The 19,140-nt window shown below is 40.0% G+C and overlaps 1 protein-coding gene across 2 annotated transcripts in view; it reads left to right on the top strand.

Annotated features, from left to right (window-relative positions):
- LOC108415343 (carcinoembryonic antigen-related cell adhesion molecule 5-like) overlaps positions 1 to 19,140 on the top strand; it is a 653,433-nt gene that overhangs the window by 115,106 nt on the left and 519,187 nt on the right. Inside the window, exons 3-6 of one of the 2 annotated variants that reach the window (XM_037547413.1) lie at positions 2,192 to 2,461; positions 15,133 to 15,402; positions 18,141 to 18,494; positions 18,664 to 18,933. The exons of the other annotated variant lie outside the window; for it this stretch is intronic. Of the exons in view, the coding sequence (XP_037403310.1) occupies positions 2,192 to 2,461; positions 15,133 to 15,402; positions 18,141 to 18,494; positions 18,664 to 18,933 (1,164 nt within the window). The remainder of the gene's footprint in view (positions 1 to 2,191; positions 2,462 to 15,132; positions 15,403 to 18,140; positions 18,495 to 18,663; positions 18,934 to 19,140) is intronic. 2 annotated transcript variants of the gene reach the window in all.

The following is a 19,140-nucleotide window of genomic DNA, read 5'->3' as shown; positions in this document are numbered from 1 at the left end:
TCAAAAAAACAAAATTTCTCACTTTAAACATTTGATATGTTGTCTTTAGTGTTTTGCTTTAAAAATATGGTTTATATGATTTCCACATCATTGTGTTTGTATTAATAATGCTATGAATTATGTGTGGCATAATGTGCCAAAATGCTGTGAACTCAGTACAGAATAGACTAGTGAATTATTTACTAAGATAATAATAGAAAACCATATTATTAAAGTATTAAACTATTATAAGCAGACCTACAGTAAGATGTGTTCATTCAGCAGCTCAACAAAGGCAGCTGCCCTGTACGTTACACACAGGAATGACCAGCCTATGAACAGCTAACTAAAGTGTTTTACCTTATTCATTGTTTCCTTTAAACAACGTGGGAATTGTTTCTTGGTTGATTTCTGTCTGCAGTGATTTTAGTCTAAATCTAATCTAAATTCAGTCATGCCAGAATCATCAACTGGAGAAAGAAAAACCACTGACTAGTCTGAATATCTTTATTCATGTTAATAACTAATGATGTGTTTATTAGTTATGTTATTAGTTAATGTGTTATTTCTTCATTATTAGTTAACAGTATCTGTGCCCCCTACAGTGAAGTGATACACTATTATACAGAGTTCAGATGTAATACATGGAGGATCCTTTGAAAAATAAAACACTATATATGTCACATTAAACTTTATTAAGAAAGAAGTAAATAACAAGTGAACAAATAACATGTTACACAAACATGAAATACACAATAAAACATCAACTAATCAGTGTTTTATCAAACTGACTGTCAGATCACATCACCTCTCCACAGGTATCTTACACAGTAAAGTGTAAATCAGCTCTTTCTCTGTTCACCTTACACAGCAGCTTGTTTATGATGGAGCTCAGACACAGACAGACCTGACAGCAGAATCTCTAACAGCAGCTCTGCAGAGGAAATAAGCAGATTAATTAGTTTATTACTTTTACCTCAAATTAGAGTTGAAGGTGAGCCAAAGTCAAAAGATCTTCAACAGTCAATGTGAATTATACACACACACACACTCACACACACACACACACACACACACACACACACACACACACACACACACACACAAAGGACGGCTTCAGTTAAACGGTCTATTTTTTGACTAAATATCAAATGAAGATTGACAGTTCATTCCATTATAAAGTTGGGTTACACTACTGATTCATCTAATATTCATTTAACATATGATTACTGGGAACTATTTTAAAAGGACAATGTGAAGACCGACTGGTAGCTCAGGTTTCCTGACGTGAACAAATTCAGAGAAACACTTTGTGGTCATTAAACCAAAATCTTACTCTAAAATCTTAAACTAAACCTTAAATTTGACTGAAATACAGCCAGAAAAACAGCTGTATCCTGGAGACGTGCGTTTTAAGCAGTATGTGCATTTAACACTTTAACATTAGTGATACATATGTCTGTATTTCTTTTGAAATGATGAGTTAACAGAACGTCTAAAGACGTTTCACATTCAAAAACCACAATCTAATACATCTGATACACTGAGGGAGGCAGTCATGGGCTGGAGGTAGTTGAGCCGGCCCTGTGACCGGAAGGTTGGTGGTTCAATCCCCAGAACCGACAGTACATGATTGAGGTGACCTTGAGCAAGGCACCTAACCCCCAATTGCCCCCCAGGCGCCGTGGATAGGGCTGCCCACTGCTCCGGGCAAGTGTGCTTACTGCCCCTTAGTGTTTGTGTGCTCACTAGTGTGTATGTGGTGGTTCATTTCACGGATGGGTTAAATGCAGTGAAATTTCCCCATTGTGGGGCTAATAAGGGTAACTTATCTGCTTCAACTGATCAGCCTCTTTCACATTTACAAAAGAAGCGTTTTGTGGCAAAACCATGTCTGCATTTTTATAAGTTGTTGAGTGTGAGCTTTACAAACAGGAAATATTAATTCTCTACTTTTAATAGAAAATAAGAATATTTTTCCATTAAAATTATTTTTAAATAAACTATAATTTAAATCAAAACTCTCAATTTGCTACAAATGAATAAACAGTGTTTTGTAATGAAACTTATCAATTTATTATTAATATTATTATGACTACTAATACTGATTTGTCAACTGGATCATTATTCAGTCATTTTTCCAAACTCCTGTGCATCTTCTGACTGAATATTTCAGTCTCCAAGTTTCTAAATTATTTTCATGTTTTTACAGCGAGACCAAAAGCTACAGTGACAATACACCCAGCTGATCCTGTGTTCATCGGAGAGACAGTCACTCTCACGTGTGATACAGGAAGTGGAGATGGCTGGTATTATGAATGGTTTAAGGATAGTAAACCTCTCAGTGAAGCTAGATGGTGGAATAAGTACATCATTTCTAAAGTTGCTGAGTCTGATAAAGGAGCTTATACCTGTAAAGGAAGACGGTCAACAGAGTCGAGTTACTCAGAGACCAGTGATGCTGTTACACTGACTGTATCAGGTGAGTAACGTCTCAGTCACAAAGTCTTTCTGCTGTTATTACTTTGAAATAATAAAGTGGTTTTAATACAGATAAATAATAAAAAGGTAATAAGGGTGAAAATATTGTTTAAAACTTGATATGTAGCTCTGTCATTCAGTTTACACTGATTTTGAGTTTTAAAAAAATCTATTAATAAACATGAAACGTTATTAAAAATAAAGCCTGAAAAATAACGGACGAAAGCCAATAATTAAGATTTTTTAAACTGTCTTTACAGTCTGTCAAGTTTTTGTGGCCCTCACCAAGTGGGAGCACAACCCACTACTTTAAGTTCAAGCGCTCTGCTGTTGCAGCCCTTATACTTTAAACTGAAGGGCACACAGAACCAAGATTTTCCCCAAAAAAGGAAAATGCAGACACGATTAACTCCAGCGTCTCATGAACAGAGCACTGCCCTCGGCCTCATGGTGCACTGCCACCCCACGTTAAACCCAATAAGCACAATCAAAAACCAAAAATTTAATAAATGAATAATTAAATCAAAACATACAGCAAGGAAAGAAAATCTCAACCTAATATGAAAAGCAGATTTACACCCAACAGAAACCACAAGGAGGGGTGGGATTCGTCTCCCAGGGTGACCTGAAACCACTAAGACCCTTAACCACCCAAGACCACACCACCCAACCATCAGGGACCTCCACCCTTACAGCCTTACTGCGTAGTTTAGGCACCAGGCTGAATAAAAGCTCCTCGGAGCAAACACTACAGCAGATGTCCAGTCCCAAAACAGTATAAGAGAAAGCAGCACCAAAATAGTATTAAAACATGAGAAAACAGGAAAACAGTGGCTATTATCCCCCCACAGGCACCAGCACCCTGCAGAGTACAGACAGGCACACGACTATTCAAACCAGCCTGTTTTTAAAGCCAACATCCCCTTAAACTGGACCAGCTCGACCTGGACAATCACGGTGTTAGTCCACTTAACACTGAGCTCTTCAGCTCCTGCTAGACCCCTGAATCCTGCTAGACCCCTGCTAGACCCCTGAATCCTGCTAGACCCCTGAATTCTGCTAGACCCCTGAATCCTGCTAGACCCCTGCTAGACCCCTGAATCCTGCTAGACCCCTGCTAGACCCCTGAATCCTGCTAGACCCTGGAATCCTGCTAGACTCCTGAATCCTGCTAGACCCCTGAATCCTGCTAGACCCCTGCTAGACTCCTGAATCCTGCTAGACCCCTGAACCCTGCTAGACCCCTGCTAGACCCCTGAATCCTGCTAGACCCTGGAATCCTGCTAGACCCCTGAATCCTGCTAGACCCCTGCTAGACCCCTGAATCCTGCTAGACACCTGCTAGACCCCTGAATCCTGCTAGACACCTGCTAGACCCCTGAATCCTGCTAGACCCCTGCTAGACCCCTGAATCCTGCTAGACCCCTGAACCCTGCTAGACCCCTGAACCCTGCTAGACCCCTGAATCCTGCTAGACCCCTGTTAGACCCCTGAACCCTGCTAGACCCCTGAACCCTGCTAGACCCCTGAACCCTGCTAGACCCCTGCTAGACCCCTGAATCTGGCTAGACCCCTGCTAGACCCCTGAATCCTGCTAGACCCCTGAATCCTGCTAGACCCCTGCTAGACCCCTGAATGCGGCTCCAGCTGTAAAACCCATGTCCGGGTGTTTAAGGCTGGTTTAGGAGAGTCTGGGTGGAGGTGAGAGTTGGAGCTCCTACCTGCTCGTTGGGGGCTTCATGGGCGGAGCTTCACTGCTGAACCTCCCAACCTGCTCTATGATCACGGACGCCGCTTGGGCCGCTCTGGAAATCGTCCTCACGCACGTGATTTGCAGCGTCCACGACCCGCGTCACGACTTTCTTCCATCTTAACTCGGCAGCCCCGACGCGGACTGCTGACTACGACCGGCAGAAGACCAGACGAAACTAAACGATACTGTGGCGAACTATCGCGGGACTGAAACACACCTGGAGCTCGAAGATGACCGCCTCCAGGAGCTGCTTTCAAATTAAAAGTCCCCATCTCACCCTTAACCCTGCTGGCTACAGCTAGTAACCTGCATATATGTACAGAAAGATGCAGAAAGCACAGTAACTTGTTTCCAGGCTGTTAAAAGTTAAATATCCGAGTATTTCAATACTACATGATCAAAGCATAAACTTTCAACAACGAGAGGTTTTTACATTTTATATGTTCAGATTCAGATTCCTTTATTGATCCTAGGGGGAAATTGCAGTTGTTACAGTTGCAGCCATTTATGTAAAAATAAACACTTTACTAATAATTTAAGACAATAGAGAAATTTACAGTATGTACACCAGATTTAAGTACTTATGAATATAGTAAGGTGGCGGTGATTGTGATTGTGTAATATGAAACATCAGGTATAAAGCAGTTACAATTATTTAAATTATTTAAATTAAGTTAGTGACCCTCTGAGTTATTGCACACACAATTGTTGTTATTGCACATATGAACAGTTTGGTATTGAGTTTTGTGACCCTAACCCTATCCATAGAGGATAGCACTCGCCACCACAGACTCATAGAAGATCCTGAGCATAGTCCACACTGACCCCGCTGATGGACACACGGGTCACCGGTGCCTTGTCTCTCCTCAGGTCCACCACCAGTTCCTTTGTTATTGTCACATTGAGCTGCAGGTTGTTCCGCTCGCACCATGCGACAAAGTCCTTCACCGTCTGCCTGTACTCATCCTCCACTCCCTTGCTGATACATCCAACTATTGCCGAGTCATCAGAAAACTTCTGAAGGTGGCAAGACTCTGTGTAGTAGCTGAAGTCCGTGGTGTAGAGGGTGAAGAGGAAGGTAGAGAGGACAGTTCTTTGTGGAACTCCAGTGTTGCTGACCACTCTGTCCGACACACAGTGCTGCAGTGTACATACTGTGGTCTGCCAGTCAGATAGTCAACAATCCAGGACACGAGGAGGGCATCTACCTGCATCACTGTGAGCTTATCACCCAGAAGAGCAGGCCAGATGGTATTAAATGCACTGGAGAAGTCAATAAACATGACCCTCACAGAGCTGGTTGGCTTATCCAGGTGAGCATATACTCGGATGAGCAGGTAGATGATGGCGTCTTCAACTCCCAGGTGGGGCTGATAGGCAAACTGGAGGGGATCTAGAAAAGGCTGGACTATGGGTCGGAGCTGATCCAAGACGTGCCTCTCCATGGTCATCATGACATGAGACGTCAGTGCCACTGGACTGTAGTCCTTGGCGTCACTGGGTCGTGGCGTCTTTGGAACAGGAACAATGCAGGATGTCTTCCACATCATGGAGACCCTCTGGAGACTCAGGCTCATGTTGAAGACATGTTGAAGTACTCCACAAAGCTGGGCAGCACAGGCTTTATGCACCCTGGGTGGAACCCCATCAGGGCCTGCAGCCTTGTTTGCATGGAGTCTCTTCAGTTGTCTTGTCACCTGGTCAGCAGTGAGAAACACTGTAGAGGTAGTGGGTGGGGGAGGGATGGAGGTGTGAGATGGGCTATCACGAGAGGGGAGCAGGCTATCGGGAGGGGGAGGGGGGATGAGTGGGATGGTCTGCTGAGGACTGGCAGCAGAGGAGTCAGGCTGGGGGGGACAGAGCCTGCCGTGTCAAATCTGTTAAAGAACAGATTTAGCATGTTGGCCTCGTCCAAACTGACCTCTGCTCAATGTTTCATTTTCTGTTATATCCATAAATATTCACTGACAAACCAGTATATTCAGTACTCCTACCTTCCGTTGTTACCTGCAGACAGGTACTTACACTCAGTGGCCATTTTATCAGAAACACTTACCATATAGGTAAACATTAAAGGAGCGTATAAATTGGACAGAGACTGATGGGCTACAGTCGGTCAGTGTAGACCTACAAAGTGCACCTTTATGTAGGTGTTACTGGTAAAATGTCCAGTGAGTGGCCACTCAGTTTACACAGCAGGCGTAACTAATTACTGTAGTCTACTATGATCACTATTAACACAGTAGATGTGTTTGAAATATTTCTAAAGCATTTCATTTTTACTGCAAGCAGAATATAAACCAGTTGTGATGGTGTTTCAGAGCCGTGTCTACAGTGGAGGCTCTGTCACTCAGAGCTGTGGATCAGGCAGAGTAAACCAAACACAGCTGATACGTTTCAGCTTCTTTGTGCAGAAAGACAGACGTCAGCCGTTAATTTACAGAATAATTCTGCTGTAAACTGTAGAGAACTGCTGCACATTTACAGCAGAAACACTGCAGTGATCTACTGTCCTCCTTAAAGCAGTAGACTGCAGTAAAGAGTGATGCAGTAATTAGCTGTGATTTGCTGATTATATTGTGAGAGTCTGCCTGTCTCTGAACGTTGTGGTGATAGAGGACAGAGTTTCCCATCATTCCTTGCAGTTTTTGTGACTGTGATTTTTGTCTTAACATGTAATTCTTACTGTAAATATACGTCTGAATGCAGTTTACATGTTTGGGTATTCTAGTCATGGTGGTGTTTTGTGTTTCAGTAACTGGACCAGCCTGTAAAGTTATAATACAGTATGGACGCCATAAATAAACAGAAGTTATTGTTATTTCACACTAAACCGTTTTAGCATGAAGAGTCAGTGCAGCTCCTGCTTTGAACTCCCGGCCACTATAAAGATGTAGAACTCTGCTCTGCTGAGCTGCTGTGTTATTCTAGTGTAAAACAAGCTTTAGTCTGATAAATCATCAGAGCTCAGAGCTCAGAGCGGGTGGGCTACTATGCTAGCTGACAACATGGATCAGGACAGATTTAGATGAGAACATGTTTGTAGAACAAATTAGTGAGTCATTATTTTATTATTTCTCTGTTCCACAGTTTCACTGAGTCACAATACAGGATTATGCATTTTCATTCGTTTATCATGGTACTCTGTTGTATTTTTTGATGGAAATTACAGTTTGTGTCAAAATGAATTGAAAATATTAGGAATTTTAAGATGAGTTTATGTTTAATTTCGCTTCTGAAAATATTTGATGGGTTCTGAGACAAACACTGCCTCTGCATGAGGACCCTGACCTGAAAAGGTTTGGCTTTAAAAGAATGCAGTTACTGTGGAGATAAAATGGGATTGGTTAAAAAAAACACAGTAAAAAGTAAATAATACACATTGCTGTATATTATATTATATATTATTATTATTAATAAATGTAAAAAGTACATGATTAGATAAATAGATTGATAGATAAATAGATAGATAGACAGACAGACTACCAGACAGACAGACAGACAGACAGACTATCAGACAGACAGACAGACAGGCAGACAGGGAGGCAGGCAGGCAGGCAGACAGACTATCAGACAGACAGACAGACAGACAGACAGACTGACTATCAGACAGACTATCAGACAGACTATCAGACAGGCAGACAGGGAGGCAGGCAGGCCATTGTTCACAGGTAGTAAAAGTGTAAGTCTGGCCTGAGAACAGAAACACAAGAAAATCCTAAATTGGATAAACCTGTAGAAAATCAATGATTGTTGTTTTTTGTTTGTCTCCTTTTTAATTACAAGTCATAAAGAGCGTAATTATCTGATGCTGTATTCTGTCAAAGTAATTGCTCCTCCTTCTTCTTGGTGTATAAAACACACGACTCCTCCAGTCAGTTCATTGAATGATTATTAATACTTAACTAATGAATCAGAGCTTAATAAAACGTCTTCATTACATTGACTGATTATTAATACTTAACTAATGAATCAGAGCTTAATAAAACGTCTTCATTACATTGAATGATTATTAATGCTTAACTAATGAATCAGAGCTTAATAAAACGTCTTCATTACATTGAACGATTATTAATACTTAACTAATGAATCAGAGCTTAATAAAACGTCTTCATTACATTGAATGATTATTAATACTTAACTAATGAATCAGAGCTTAATAAAACGTCTTCATTACATTGAATGATTATTTTGAAGTTTAAAAACAATATTAAGCTTCTTTCAGAACTGGTCTATAACTTTATACAGACTTCAGCTCACTGTAATGAAAATACCACGTTCACTTCACCAGAGCAGCTACGGCAAATTTAGAAACACAAACTCTGCTCTAAGACAGGCTCACACTGAGTCTTTGATCCACTCAGATTATTATGAAGTTCAGAAAGTTTTTCTTTTGTAATTTCTACAGTTCTGAAATCAGGGTTCGCTGATTCCCCACTTCTTGCGTCCTTGCAGTGTTTTCTGTGCTCTCTTTTCTGTAAATCATTATGATTGAAATTTTAATCATTATAACAGCGTCATGTTCAGCCTCTGACTGTAAATTATGCTCTGAGACTCTGTTCTTTCTTCTGTTCTCTCAGCTCCTGTTTTTAGAATAAGGCTATTTTTACTGCAAAGGGTATTTTAGTGGTTAATCATTATTTAACATTTCATTATGTTCCTAAAGCCTTGACTGTGTAACTGTTTTACAGCTGACCATCCTCAGCAAACCTCGCATCTCCATTTCTGTTGATTTTCAGTTTTTAAGATAATTTGAAAAAACGTTTTGGCCTTTATATTGTCTGTAAATTTAATGAAAGATGGGCCAAAATAAATGGCCTAAAATGACTTGGAAAGAAGTCTGGTTCCATTGACTTACATTGAAAGTATTGTATGTTTGTTCCTTCTCCTCTAAAGTTTCCATTTTGGAGATACAATGTTTTGTTCCGACAGCAGTGATATGCACATGTTCCTATTCAGATAATATTTCAGACTGTTTGTTTAACCTTAGTGAAGCAGAGCTGCAGCCTGGGAAAACCATTGCTCAACAGATGGTGGAGAGGGGCTGGCCCACCGAGTTAGGATACATTTTTTTGCCAGAAATGAAAGCATTAGAAACAAAAATTTGCTATCAGTATCAAAAATAGTTCCACTCCTGTTCCCAAAAGCTACAGGGCAGGAGACTCTTCTGAAATGGTGTTTGGAAGATTTCTTCTACCCTAATATGTACTCTGTCCCAGAAAGTGCCAATTCTTTCACACTGCCAGAACGCATGAAAAAATGTTCCTTTTTCAGTTTTACATTTAAAACACAAATTAGATCTATCTGGAAACATCTTCTGTAAGCAAACAGGTGTGAAATATATCTTATTCATGAATTTAACATTAAGCTCATGAACACCAGATGAGGAACATTTGGGAAACAAGTCTTTACAAACATTGCACCAGTCCTCTTCTGTGATTGGTTGGCCCAAGTCCCTCTCCCAGCCTCCTCTCAGACTGTCTGATGATGGTTTAACATGTTTTAGCAAAATGCCATAAATTGGTGAAATCACCCCTCTAGCCTGGCTTTTCTTAACTAGCAACTCTTCAAGGTCGATTAATTCCTTTCTGAATCTCCCATCCTTAATAGTTGAGATGATCAGGTGACGAACCTGGAGATATTTTAAAAGTCTGACCTAGGTAACTCGTACTCTTCTTGCAGTTGTATAAACGATTTGAACAAACTTCCAGAAAACATGTGGGAAATGTTTTTAATGCCTCTGTCAAACCAAACTGAGAGTCCAGAGCTATTCAGCTGAAAAGAGAAATCTGGGTTATGGGCCAGGGGGGACAATAATGAAAGACAATGAGGGATATTAAGATATTTCTTAGCATCTTAGCAGACCATGGAAACACATTCCATGAAGCTCTCTACGCTGTTCTTGAGCTAAGCTGAAGGCCACATGAAGTTTGGAGGACTGTAGCGATTGACTCTGCAGAAAGTTGCCAACCTCTGCGCACTATACGCCTCAGCATCTGCTGACCCCACGCTGTCATTTTACATGGCCCAGCACTTCGTGGCTGAGCTGCTGTTGTTTCTAATCGCTTCCACTTTGTTATAATACCACTGACAGTTGACTGTGGAATATTTAGTAGTGAGGAAACTTCACGACTGGACTTTTTGCACAGGTGGCGTCGGATCACGTTCCATACTGGAATTTACTGAGCTCCTGAGAGCGACACATTCTTTCACTAATGTTTGTAGAAGCAGTCTGCAGGCCTAGGGGCTTGGTTTTATACACCTGTAGCCATGGAAGTGATTGGAACACCTGAATTCAGTGATTTGGATGGGAGAGTGAAAACTTTTGGAAATACTGTATGTTAGCTGTGTAACTTTAGCCACATTATTTACAAATACTATACAGATACTGTTAAGGTTTACTTTAAAATGACCTAATATCTTAAATTTTGTTACATATCCGATAAAGAGCTACAGCTACCAGAAACAGTATAAACAAACATTGTAGCTAGCATGCTAACATTAGCTAAGTAAATCTCATCAGTCTCACATCTCATAGAGGGCTCAGTTATATATTCAGCTTTACTAAAGCATCACTTCTTCATGGGTTCATGTTTGTGGCCCTCAAAGTAAAGTGGTGAAATATTACTTCTTTATCACTGTTAATGATTAAATAACGGACGAAAGCCAATCATTAAGATGTTATTAATCTTAAAAAATCTTAATCCATCTAATTGTCTTTACAGTCCTCTGTCAATGTTTCAAAAGAAATAAATACACACAACACTAATAGTAAAATGTTTTAACTGCACATACAGCTCAGTAAACACAACAGCACAGTTGCAAATATGCAGCATAGAACACAGACATTCCTGATACAATAGAAATAAGCAGCGCCTTAAAATGTGCCTGATGTTCAGTTTATTAGAACAACATGTGAGACTTTAAAATGGTTTTACTTGATCCATTCAGGCCACTTTCCTAGCAGCAAATAAACACTGAGCTAAAGCTTTAGAATGTGACAAAATCAAAATCAAACAAATAAAAATATAAAAATTATTGTCTCAGCTTTTTATTGTCTTAGCTTCACAGACACAGCACCAGATATTTAAACAGTTTTCTTCTAGTTTCACTGACTGACAGAAGGACAACCTGTCCTGAAGAAACAGAAACACATGGTGATTCCACCTGATCAAATATGGGTCTTTGGTAGTTAAAACTTGTGAGAGGACTGTATACGAATATCATGAGATCATCATAAAGGCGTTTACACAATTAAAGAACATTTAACATTCAGTCGTCATGAAGAAACCAGGAGCCATAATTACTTTATCATTATCAGTTTATTAGTGTTTTATTTAACACTAAACAATTTGAAACAAACTTTAATTGGAAACTATCCAAACTAATCTGAATTACTCACAGCCTGCTAGCCTTGAGCTTACACAGTAGCCACAAGCTAACCCGCTAACAGTGAGCTAGCGCACCAGCTGTGAGGAAACATGTTAGCCACACACAAAGACGCTAGAGTACACATAAGCTGCACTTACAAGGAGTGGGCTTTAGCACTTCTACTCAGTTCTGAAGTAAAGAATGGAGATTTTTTAGGGAAGGTACTGTTTGCCCTCACTGTGGATCTGCCTTTAACACCTCATTACAGTCTATGGATGTATATTCATTCATGTGTTACACGTAAAGATACTTTTCTAAATAAAAACATTATTTAACGGTGTTCACTAATTATTTCATCAGTAACCAAACAGTGAAAAAGAAGGAAAGAAATAATTCACCACTTTACTTTGAAGGCTACAAACCTCAGGAACCCATAAAGAAGTAATGCTTTAGTAATGCTGTATATATAACTTCACACTCCTGTTCAGTGAGGTGCTAAAGTTTAACCTTTGTTGGTGCAGCCCATTCAGAAACAATCACAGCAGATTTAAAGACTCATTAATAAAATACAGTGTATAAGACGATTGAACTACTGCTTGTGTTGTAAAATGAAAAGCGGCCATGGATTCCATTGTTACACAGTGTCTTTCATTGACTGACGCGTCTTTTTTCTGAATTCATACAAACACTTTCCCTTTATAGTAAATTTGTTTTTGCTAGTTTATGTTTATGAACAGAGACCTACAGATGTAATACAGTAAAGGAAACTCATTTGGGAAGCTTTATTTATTTATTTATTTATTTATTTAATTGCACCCTGTACAGTATTAACAATTATACATTTAAATCTCACACATCAGGCCAACATACACAGGATTTTAAAAAAGTATTTTAAATTTTCTACGTAAGTCCACAGTGGGGTCCAGAGTTTCCAGCATTTATCCGTTTGGTGACGTAGATCATAGGTCAGTTTCTCCAGAGGAAGCAGAGCTGCAGCCTGGGAAAGCCATTGCTCAACAGATGGCGGAGAGGGGCTGGCCCACCGAGTTAGGATACATTTTTTTGCCAGAAATGAAAGCATTAGAAACAAAAATTTACTATCAGTATCAAAAATACGTTCCACTCCTGTTCCCAAAAGTTACAGGGCAGAAGGCGCTTCTGAAATGGTGTTTGGAAGATTTTTTTCTACCCTAATATGTACTCTGTCCCAGAAAGTGCCAATTCTTTTACACTGCCAGAACGCATGGAAAAATGTTCCACATATTGCACCAGTTCTCTTCTGTGATTGGTTGGCCCAAGTCCCTCTCCCAGCCTCCTCTCAGACTGTCTGATGATGGTTTAACATGTTTTAGCAAAATGCCATAAATTGGTGAAATCACCCCTCAAGCCTGGCTTTTCTTAACTAGCAACTCTTCAAGGTCGGTTAATTCCTTTCTGAATCTCCCATCCTTAATAGTTGAGATGATCAGGTGACGAACCTGGAGATATTTTAAAAGTCTGACCTAGGTAACTCGTACTCTTCTTGCAGTTGTATGAACGATTTGAGCAAACTTCCAGAAAACATGTGGGAAATGCTTTTAATCCCTCTGTCAAACCAAACTGAGAGTCCAGAGCTATTCAGCTGAAAAGAGAAATCTGGGTTATGGGCCAGGGGGGACAATAATGAAAGACAATGAGGGATATTAAGATATTTCTTAGCATCTTAGCAGACCATGGAAACGCATTCAATGAAGCTCTCTACGCTGTTCTTGAGCTAAGCTGAAGGCCACATGAAGTTTAGAGGACTATAGCGATTGACTCTGCAGAAAGTTGCCAACCTCTGCACACTATACGCCTCAGCATCTGCTGACCCCACGCTGTCATTTTACATGGGCCACCACTTCGTGGCTGAGCTGCTATTGTTTCTAATCGCTTCCACTGTGTTATAATACCACTGACAGTTGACTGTGGAATATTTAGTAGTGAGGAAACTTCACGACTGGACTTTTTGCACAGGTGGCGTCGGATCACGTTCCATACTGGAATTCACTGAGCTCCGGAGAGCGACACATTCTTTCACTAATGCTTGTAGAAGCAGTCTGCAGGCCTAGGGGCTTGGTTTTATACACTGTGGCCATGGAAGTGATTCAGAAGGAAAGATGAGGAGGGGTACACCAGTCTGTGAAAGACTGCATAATCAAATAGTGGAACAATTCAAGAGTAACATTTTTCAACATAAAATAGCATCGAACTTTTGTTTTTCATCATCTATGGTACAGAATATCATTAGACAACTCAGAGTATATGGTGAAATCTCTGTACGCAAGGACAAGGCCAAAATACAGTATTTGCTGGCCGTGAACTTTGGGCACATCAGGTGGCACTGCATTTAAAACAGACATGATTCTGTAGTAGAAATCACTGCATGGGTTGACGTGCACATCTATGAAGGCACCGTTAATGCTGAACAATATATACATGTTTGGGCATATTTCTGTTGTTTTCAGAGAAGCCTTGTTTATTTCAGCAAGACAATGTCAAACCACATTCTGCACATATTACAACAGCATTGCTCAGTATTAAGAGTCCAGGTGCTAAACTGACCTGCCTGCTGTCCAGAACAGTCACTAAAACATTTGGCACATTATAAAATGAAATATACAACACAGGAGACCCTGAATTGATGAGCAGCTGAAATCCTATACCAAACAAGAATGGGAAACATTTCACTTTAAAAACTACAGCAAGTGGTCTCCTTGGTTCCCAAACGCTTACAGAGCATTGTTAAAAGAGGAGATGAAACCGAGTGGTAAACATGCCCCCGTCCCTTTTTTAGAACATGTTGGCATCAAATTCAGTAATGCTATGAATTAATGTTGTCATGTATCCTTATTGTAAAGTGTTACTGATAAACCTTCATTTAATCCAAGCTAAAGTTTAACCTTTGTTGGTGCAGCCCATTCAGAAACAATGACAGCAGATTTAAAGACTCATTAATAAAATACAGTGTATAAGACGATTGAACTACTGCTTGTGTTGTAAAATGAAAAGCAGCTCTGATTCATCATTTCATACCAACAGGAAAACCCAAACTGACTGTGAGGGTGGATCCTCAGAGCTCTGTCTACACTGGAGACACTGTTACTCTGACCTGTGAGGTGGAGTCTACTGGATGGGAATTTCTCTGGTATAAAGACTCTAAGGAATTACAGCCTCAGAGTCCTGTAGATAAAGGCACCAAGACACTGAGTGTAACAGTGTCTCATGCAGGAACAGCAGAGTTTAGATGTGCAGCCCACAGAGGAGCCTACACAACACAGACCAGTGCTCCAGCCGCGATCACAGTTACAGGTTCGTCTGTTTTCTTGCAACAAATTTGACATTAGAATAAATAGAGGAGGCATTTCTCATATCATTTATGATCAGTTATCCCATTATTCAGTCATTATTCCAAACTCACGTGCATCTTCCGATTATTTGAATATATTTGTAATATATTTGAATATAATATTTGAAAATTGAATATTTTAGTCTCAAAAGTTTCTGAATTATTCGTCCTGTTTTTACAGCGAGACCAAAAGCTACAGTGACAATACACCAAGCTGATCCTGTGTTCATCGGAGAGACAGTCACTCTCACGTGTGATATAGGAAGTCGACATCATTGGCAGTATGACTGGTTTAAGGATAGTGAACCTCTCAGTGAAGCTCAACAGAGGAAGGAATACACCATTTCTAAAGTTGCTGCATCTCATAGAGGAGCTTATACCTGTAAAGGAAGACAGTCAACAGAGCCGAGTTACTCAGAGACCAGTGATGCAGTTACACTGACTGTATCAGGTGAGTAACGTCTCAGTCACAAAGTCTTTCTGCTGTTATTACTTTGAAACACTGAACTGCTTTTAATGCTCTGCTTCTAAATGTTACACATGCAGTTTCAGATCCAGTAAATTTTTTGTGTATAACTGACAGCATCTTCCACACCAAACGCGTTTTTTCAGACATCAAAAGTATTTTATTCACCCTCTATTTACTTTTGTGAACTCACTGTGGACAAAACCTCACTGACCAAACACGGTCACCTCTGCTTTTGGAATGACTGTAGTGGAGCTGATGGAGCAGCTGAGGTCCAGCTAAAATAACTTTTTCACAAACGCTAAAAGCCTCAGAATCTCTGAAAACATACAGTCAGAAGAAACGGCTTCATCTTAGAATTTATAATCTAGATTTTATTTTAAATCGATTGGAGTTGCACCGCTTAACTTTAAACAGATGAAGCTACAGACACAAAACACATATCAGACCAGTCAGCAGACGCAGCTCAAACCAAGTAGCGTGACGTCATCGAGCGGTGAAGTCAGAATCAGTACGTAATTTGGCTGGAATATCACCCAAAGTCTCGATATTATTGCTCTGCTTTTTGCCCTTCATATTCCAACAATGGGTTAAAACAGTGACATGATTCACAGATCATGCTGACCATCATGTCTCTGGAGATTTCAGCTAGTAATCCAGTCAGTAATCCAGTTCAGAAATCCACCGTCCAGTGAAATCCACCTTGAAAAACACAGATAAATAATGAAAAGATAATAAGGGCGTAACGTGGAGCGAGGAGCCGGACGCATGTGCTGAGATAAGCGGGATTTATTAAGGGCAAATCCAAAATCAGGGTGGAGACAGTCCAGGGTCAGAGAGCCAATACGGAGAGATCGTGGGGCCGACATGACCGACACCAGAATCAAACCAACTACACAGACCGAGATTGAAACAAAGCAAACATCAAACACAGACCAATACAAAGACCAGCGATAACAAAGGGCAGACTCAGGGCTTAAATACACACCAGGAAGATGAGGGACAGGTGAAAACAATCAGGGTCAGAGTCACAAAAACAAGGGGCTAAACCAAAACATGAGCACATGGACAGGACTGGGAGGAGCCGATCGTGAAAAAGGGTGAAAATATTGTTTAAAGCTTAATAATATGTAAAAATCTGTTGTCATGATGTTCATAGGGTCTTCATGATGTTCATAGGGTCTTCATGATGTTCATAGGGTCTTCATGATGGTCAGGAGCTAAATAGAAAGACTGAATGCTGAGTCACCGCCTCATAGAGGGCTCAGTTATATATTCAGCTTTACTAAAGCATCACTTCTTCATGGGTTCATGTTTGTGTCCCTTAAAGTAAAGTGGTGAAATATTACTTCTTTATCACTGTTAACGATGAAATAACGGATGAAAACCATTCATTAAGATTTTTTTTTAATCCATCTAATTGTCTTTACAGTCCTCTGTCAATGTTTCAAAAGAAATAAATACACACAACACTAATAGTAAAATGTTTTAGCTGCACATACAGCTCAGTAAACACAACAGCACAGTTGCAAATATGCGACATAGAACACAGACATTCCTGATACAATAGAAATAAGCAGCGCCTTAAAATGTGCCTGATGTTCAGTTTATTACAACAACATGTGAGACTTTAAAATGGTTTTACTTGATCCATTCAGGCCGGTTTCCTAGCAGCAAATAAACACTGAGCTAAAGCTTTATAATGTGACAAAATCAAAATCAAACAAATAAAAATATAAAATGTATTTTCTCAGCTTTTTATTGTCTTAGCTTCACAGACACAGCACCAGATATTTAAACAGTTTTCTTCTAGTTTCACTGACTGACAGAGAAGGACAACCTGTCCTGAAGAAACAGAAACACATGATGATTCCACCTGATCAAATATGGGTCTTTGGTAGTTAAAACTTGTGAGAGGACTGTATACGAATATCATGAGATCATCATAAAGGCGTTTACACAATTATATAACATTTAACATTCAGTCGTCATGAAGAAACCAGGAGCCATAATTACTTTATCATTATCAGTTTATTAGTGTTTTATTTAACACTAAACAATTTGAAACAAACTTTAATTGGAAACTATCCAAACTAATCTGAATTACTCACAGCCTGCTAGCCTTGAGCTTACACAGTAGCCACAAGCTAACCCGCTAACAGTGAGCTAGCGCACCAGCTGTGAGGAAACATGTTAGCCACACGCAAAGACGCTAGAGTACACATAAGCTGCACTTACCAGGAGTGTGCTTTAGCACTTCTACTCAGTTCTGAAGTAAAGAATGGAGATTTTTTAGGGAAGGTACTGTTTGCCCTCACTGTGGATCTGCCTTTAACACCTCATTACAGTCTATGAATGTAGATTCATTCATGTGCTACACGTAAAGATACTTTTCTAAATAAAAACATTATTTAACGGTGTTCACTAATTATTTCATCAGTAACCAAACAGTGAAAAAGAAGGAAAGAAATAATTCACTTTACATTGAAGGCTACAAACCTCAGGAACCCATAAAGAAGTAATGCTTTAGTAATGCTGTATATATAACTTCACACTCCTGTTCAGTGAGGTGCTAAAGTTTAACCTTTGTTGGTGCAGCCCATTCAGAAACAATGACAGCAGATTTAAAGACTCATTAATAAAATACAGTGTATAAGACGATTGAACTACTGCTTGTGTTGTAAAATGAAAAGCAGCTCTGATTCATCATTTCATACCAACAGGAAAACCCACACCGACTGTGAAGGTGGATCCTCAGAGCTCTGTCTACACTGGAGACACAGTTACTCTGACCTGTGAGGTGGAGTCTACTGGATGGGAGTTTCTCTGGTACAAAGACTCTCAGCCATTACAGCCTCAGAGTCCTGTAGATAAAGAGACCAACACAGTCAGAGTAACAGTGTCTGACAAAGGAAGAACAGAGTTTAAATGTGCAGCACGCAGGAAAAACTACTTCTATGATGGCAGTTACCAACGCTATGACGGCGGCTACGACTACGACAACAGTAAGAAACGCTATGTCTACTACAACGTCTACAACACACATCGCAGTGCTCCAGCCGTGATCACAGTTACAGGTTCGTCTGTTTTCTTGCCACAAATTTGACTTTAGAATAAATACAGGAGGCATTTCCTGTAATTTCATGTTCACTGATCCCATTATTCAAAACTATTTTCAAAACTCACATCTTCTGATTTCATATTTAAGTTCCAAAAGTTTCTAAATGATTTGTCCTGTTTTTACAGCGAGACCAAAAGCTACAGTGACAATACACCCAGCTAATCCTGTGTTCATCGGAGAGACAGTCACTCTCACATGTCATATAGGAAGTGGACGTCATTGGCAGTATGACTGGTTTAAGGATAGTAAACCTCTCAGTGAAGCTCAACGGAGGAAGGAATACACCATTTCTTATGTTGCTGAGTCTCATAGAGGAGATTATACCTGTAACGGAACACAGTCAACACAGCCGCGTTACTCAGAGACCAGTGATGCTGTTACACTGACTGTACCAGGTGAGTAACGTCTCAGTCACAAAGTCTTTCTGCTGTTATTACTTTGAAACACTGAACTGCTTTTAATACTCTGCTTCTAAATGTTACACATGCAGTTTATTCACTAGACAGTAAATTGTTTGTGTATAACTGACAGCATCTTCCACACCAAACGCGTTTTTTCAGACATCAAAAGTATTTTATTCACCCTCTATTTACTTTTGTGAA

Source organism: Pygocentrus nattereri, chromosome 2 (genome assembly GCF_015220715.1).
Source record: "Pygocentrus nattereri isolate fPygNat1 chromosome 2, fPygNat1.pri, whole genome shotgun sequence".
NCBI lineage: Eukaryota > Metazoa > Chordata > Actinopteri > Characiformes > Serrasalmidae > Pygocentrus > Pygocentrus nattereri.
This window is presented reverse-complemented; position numbering and strand designations above follow the sequence as displayed.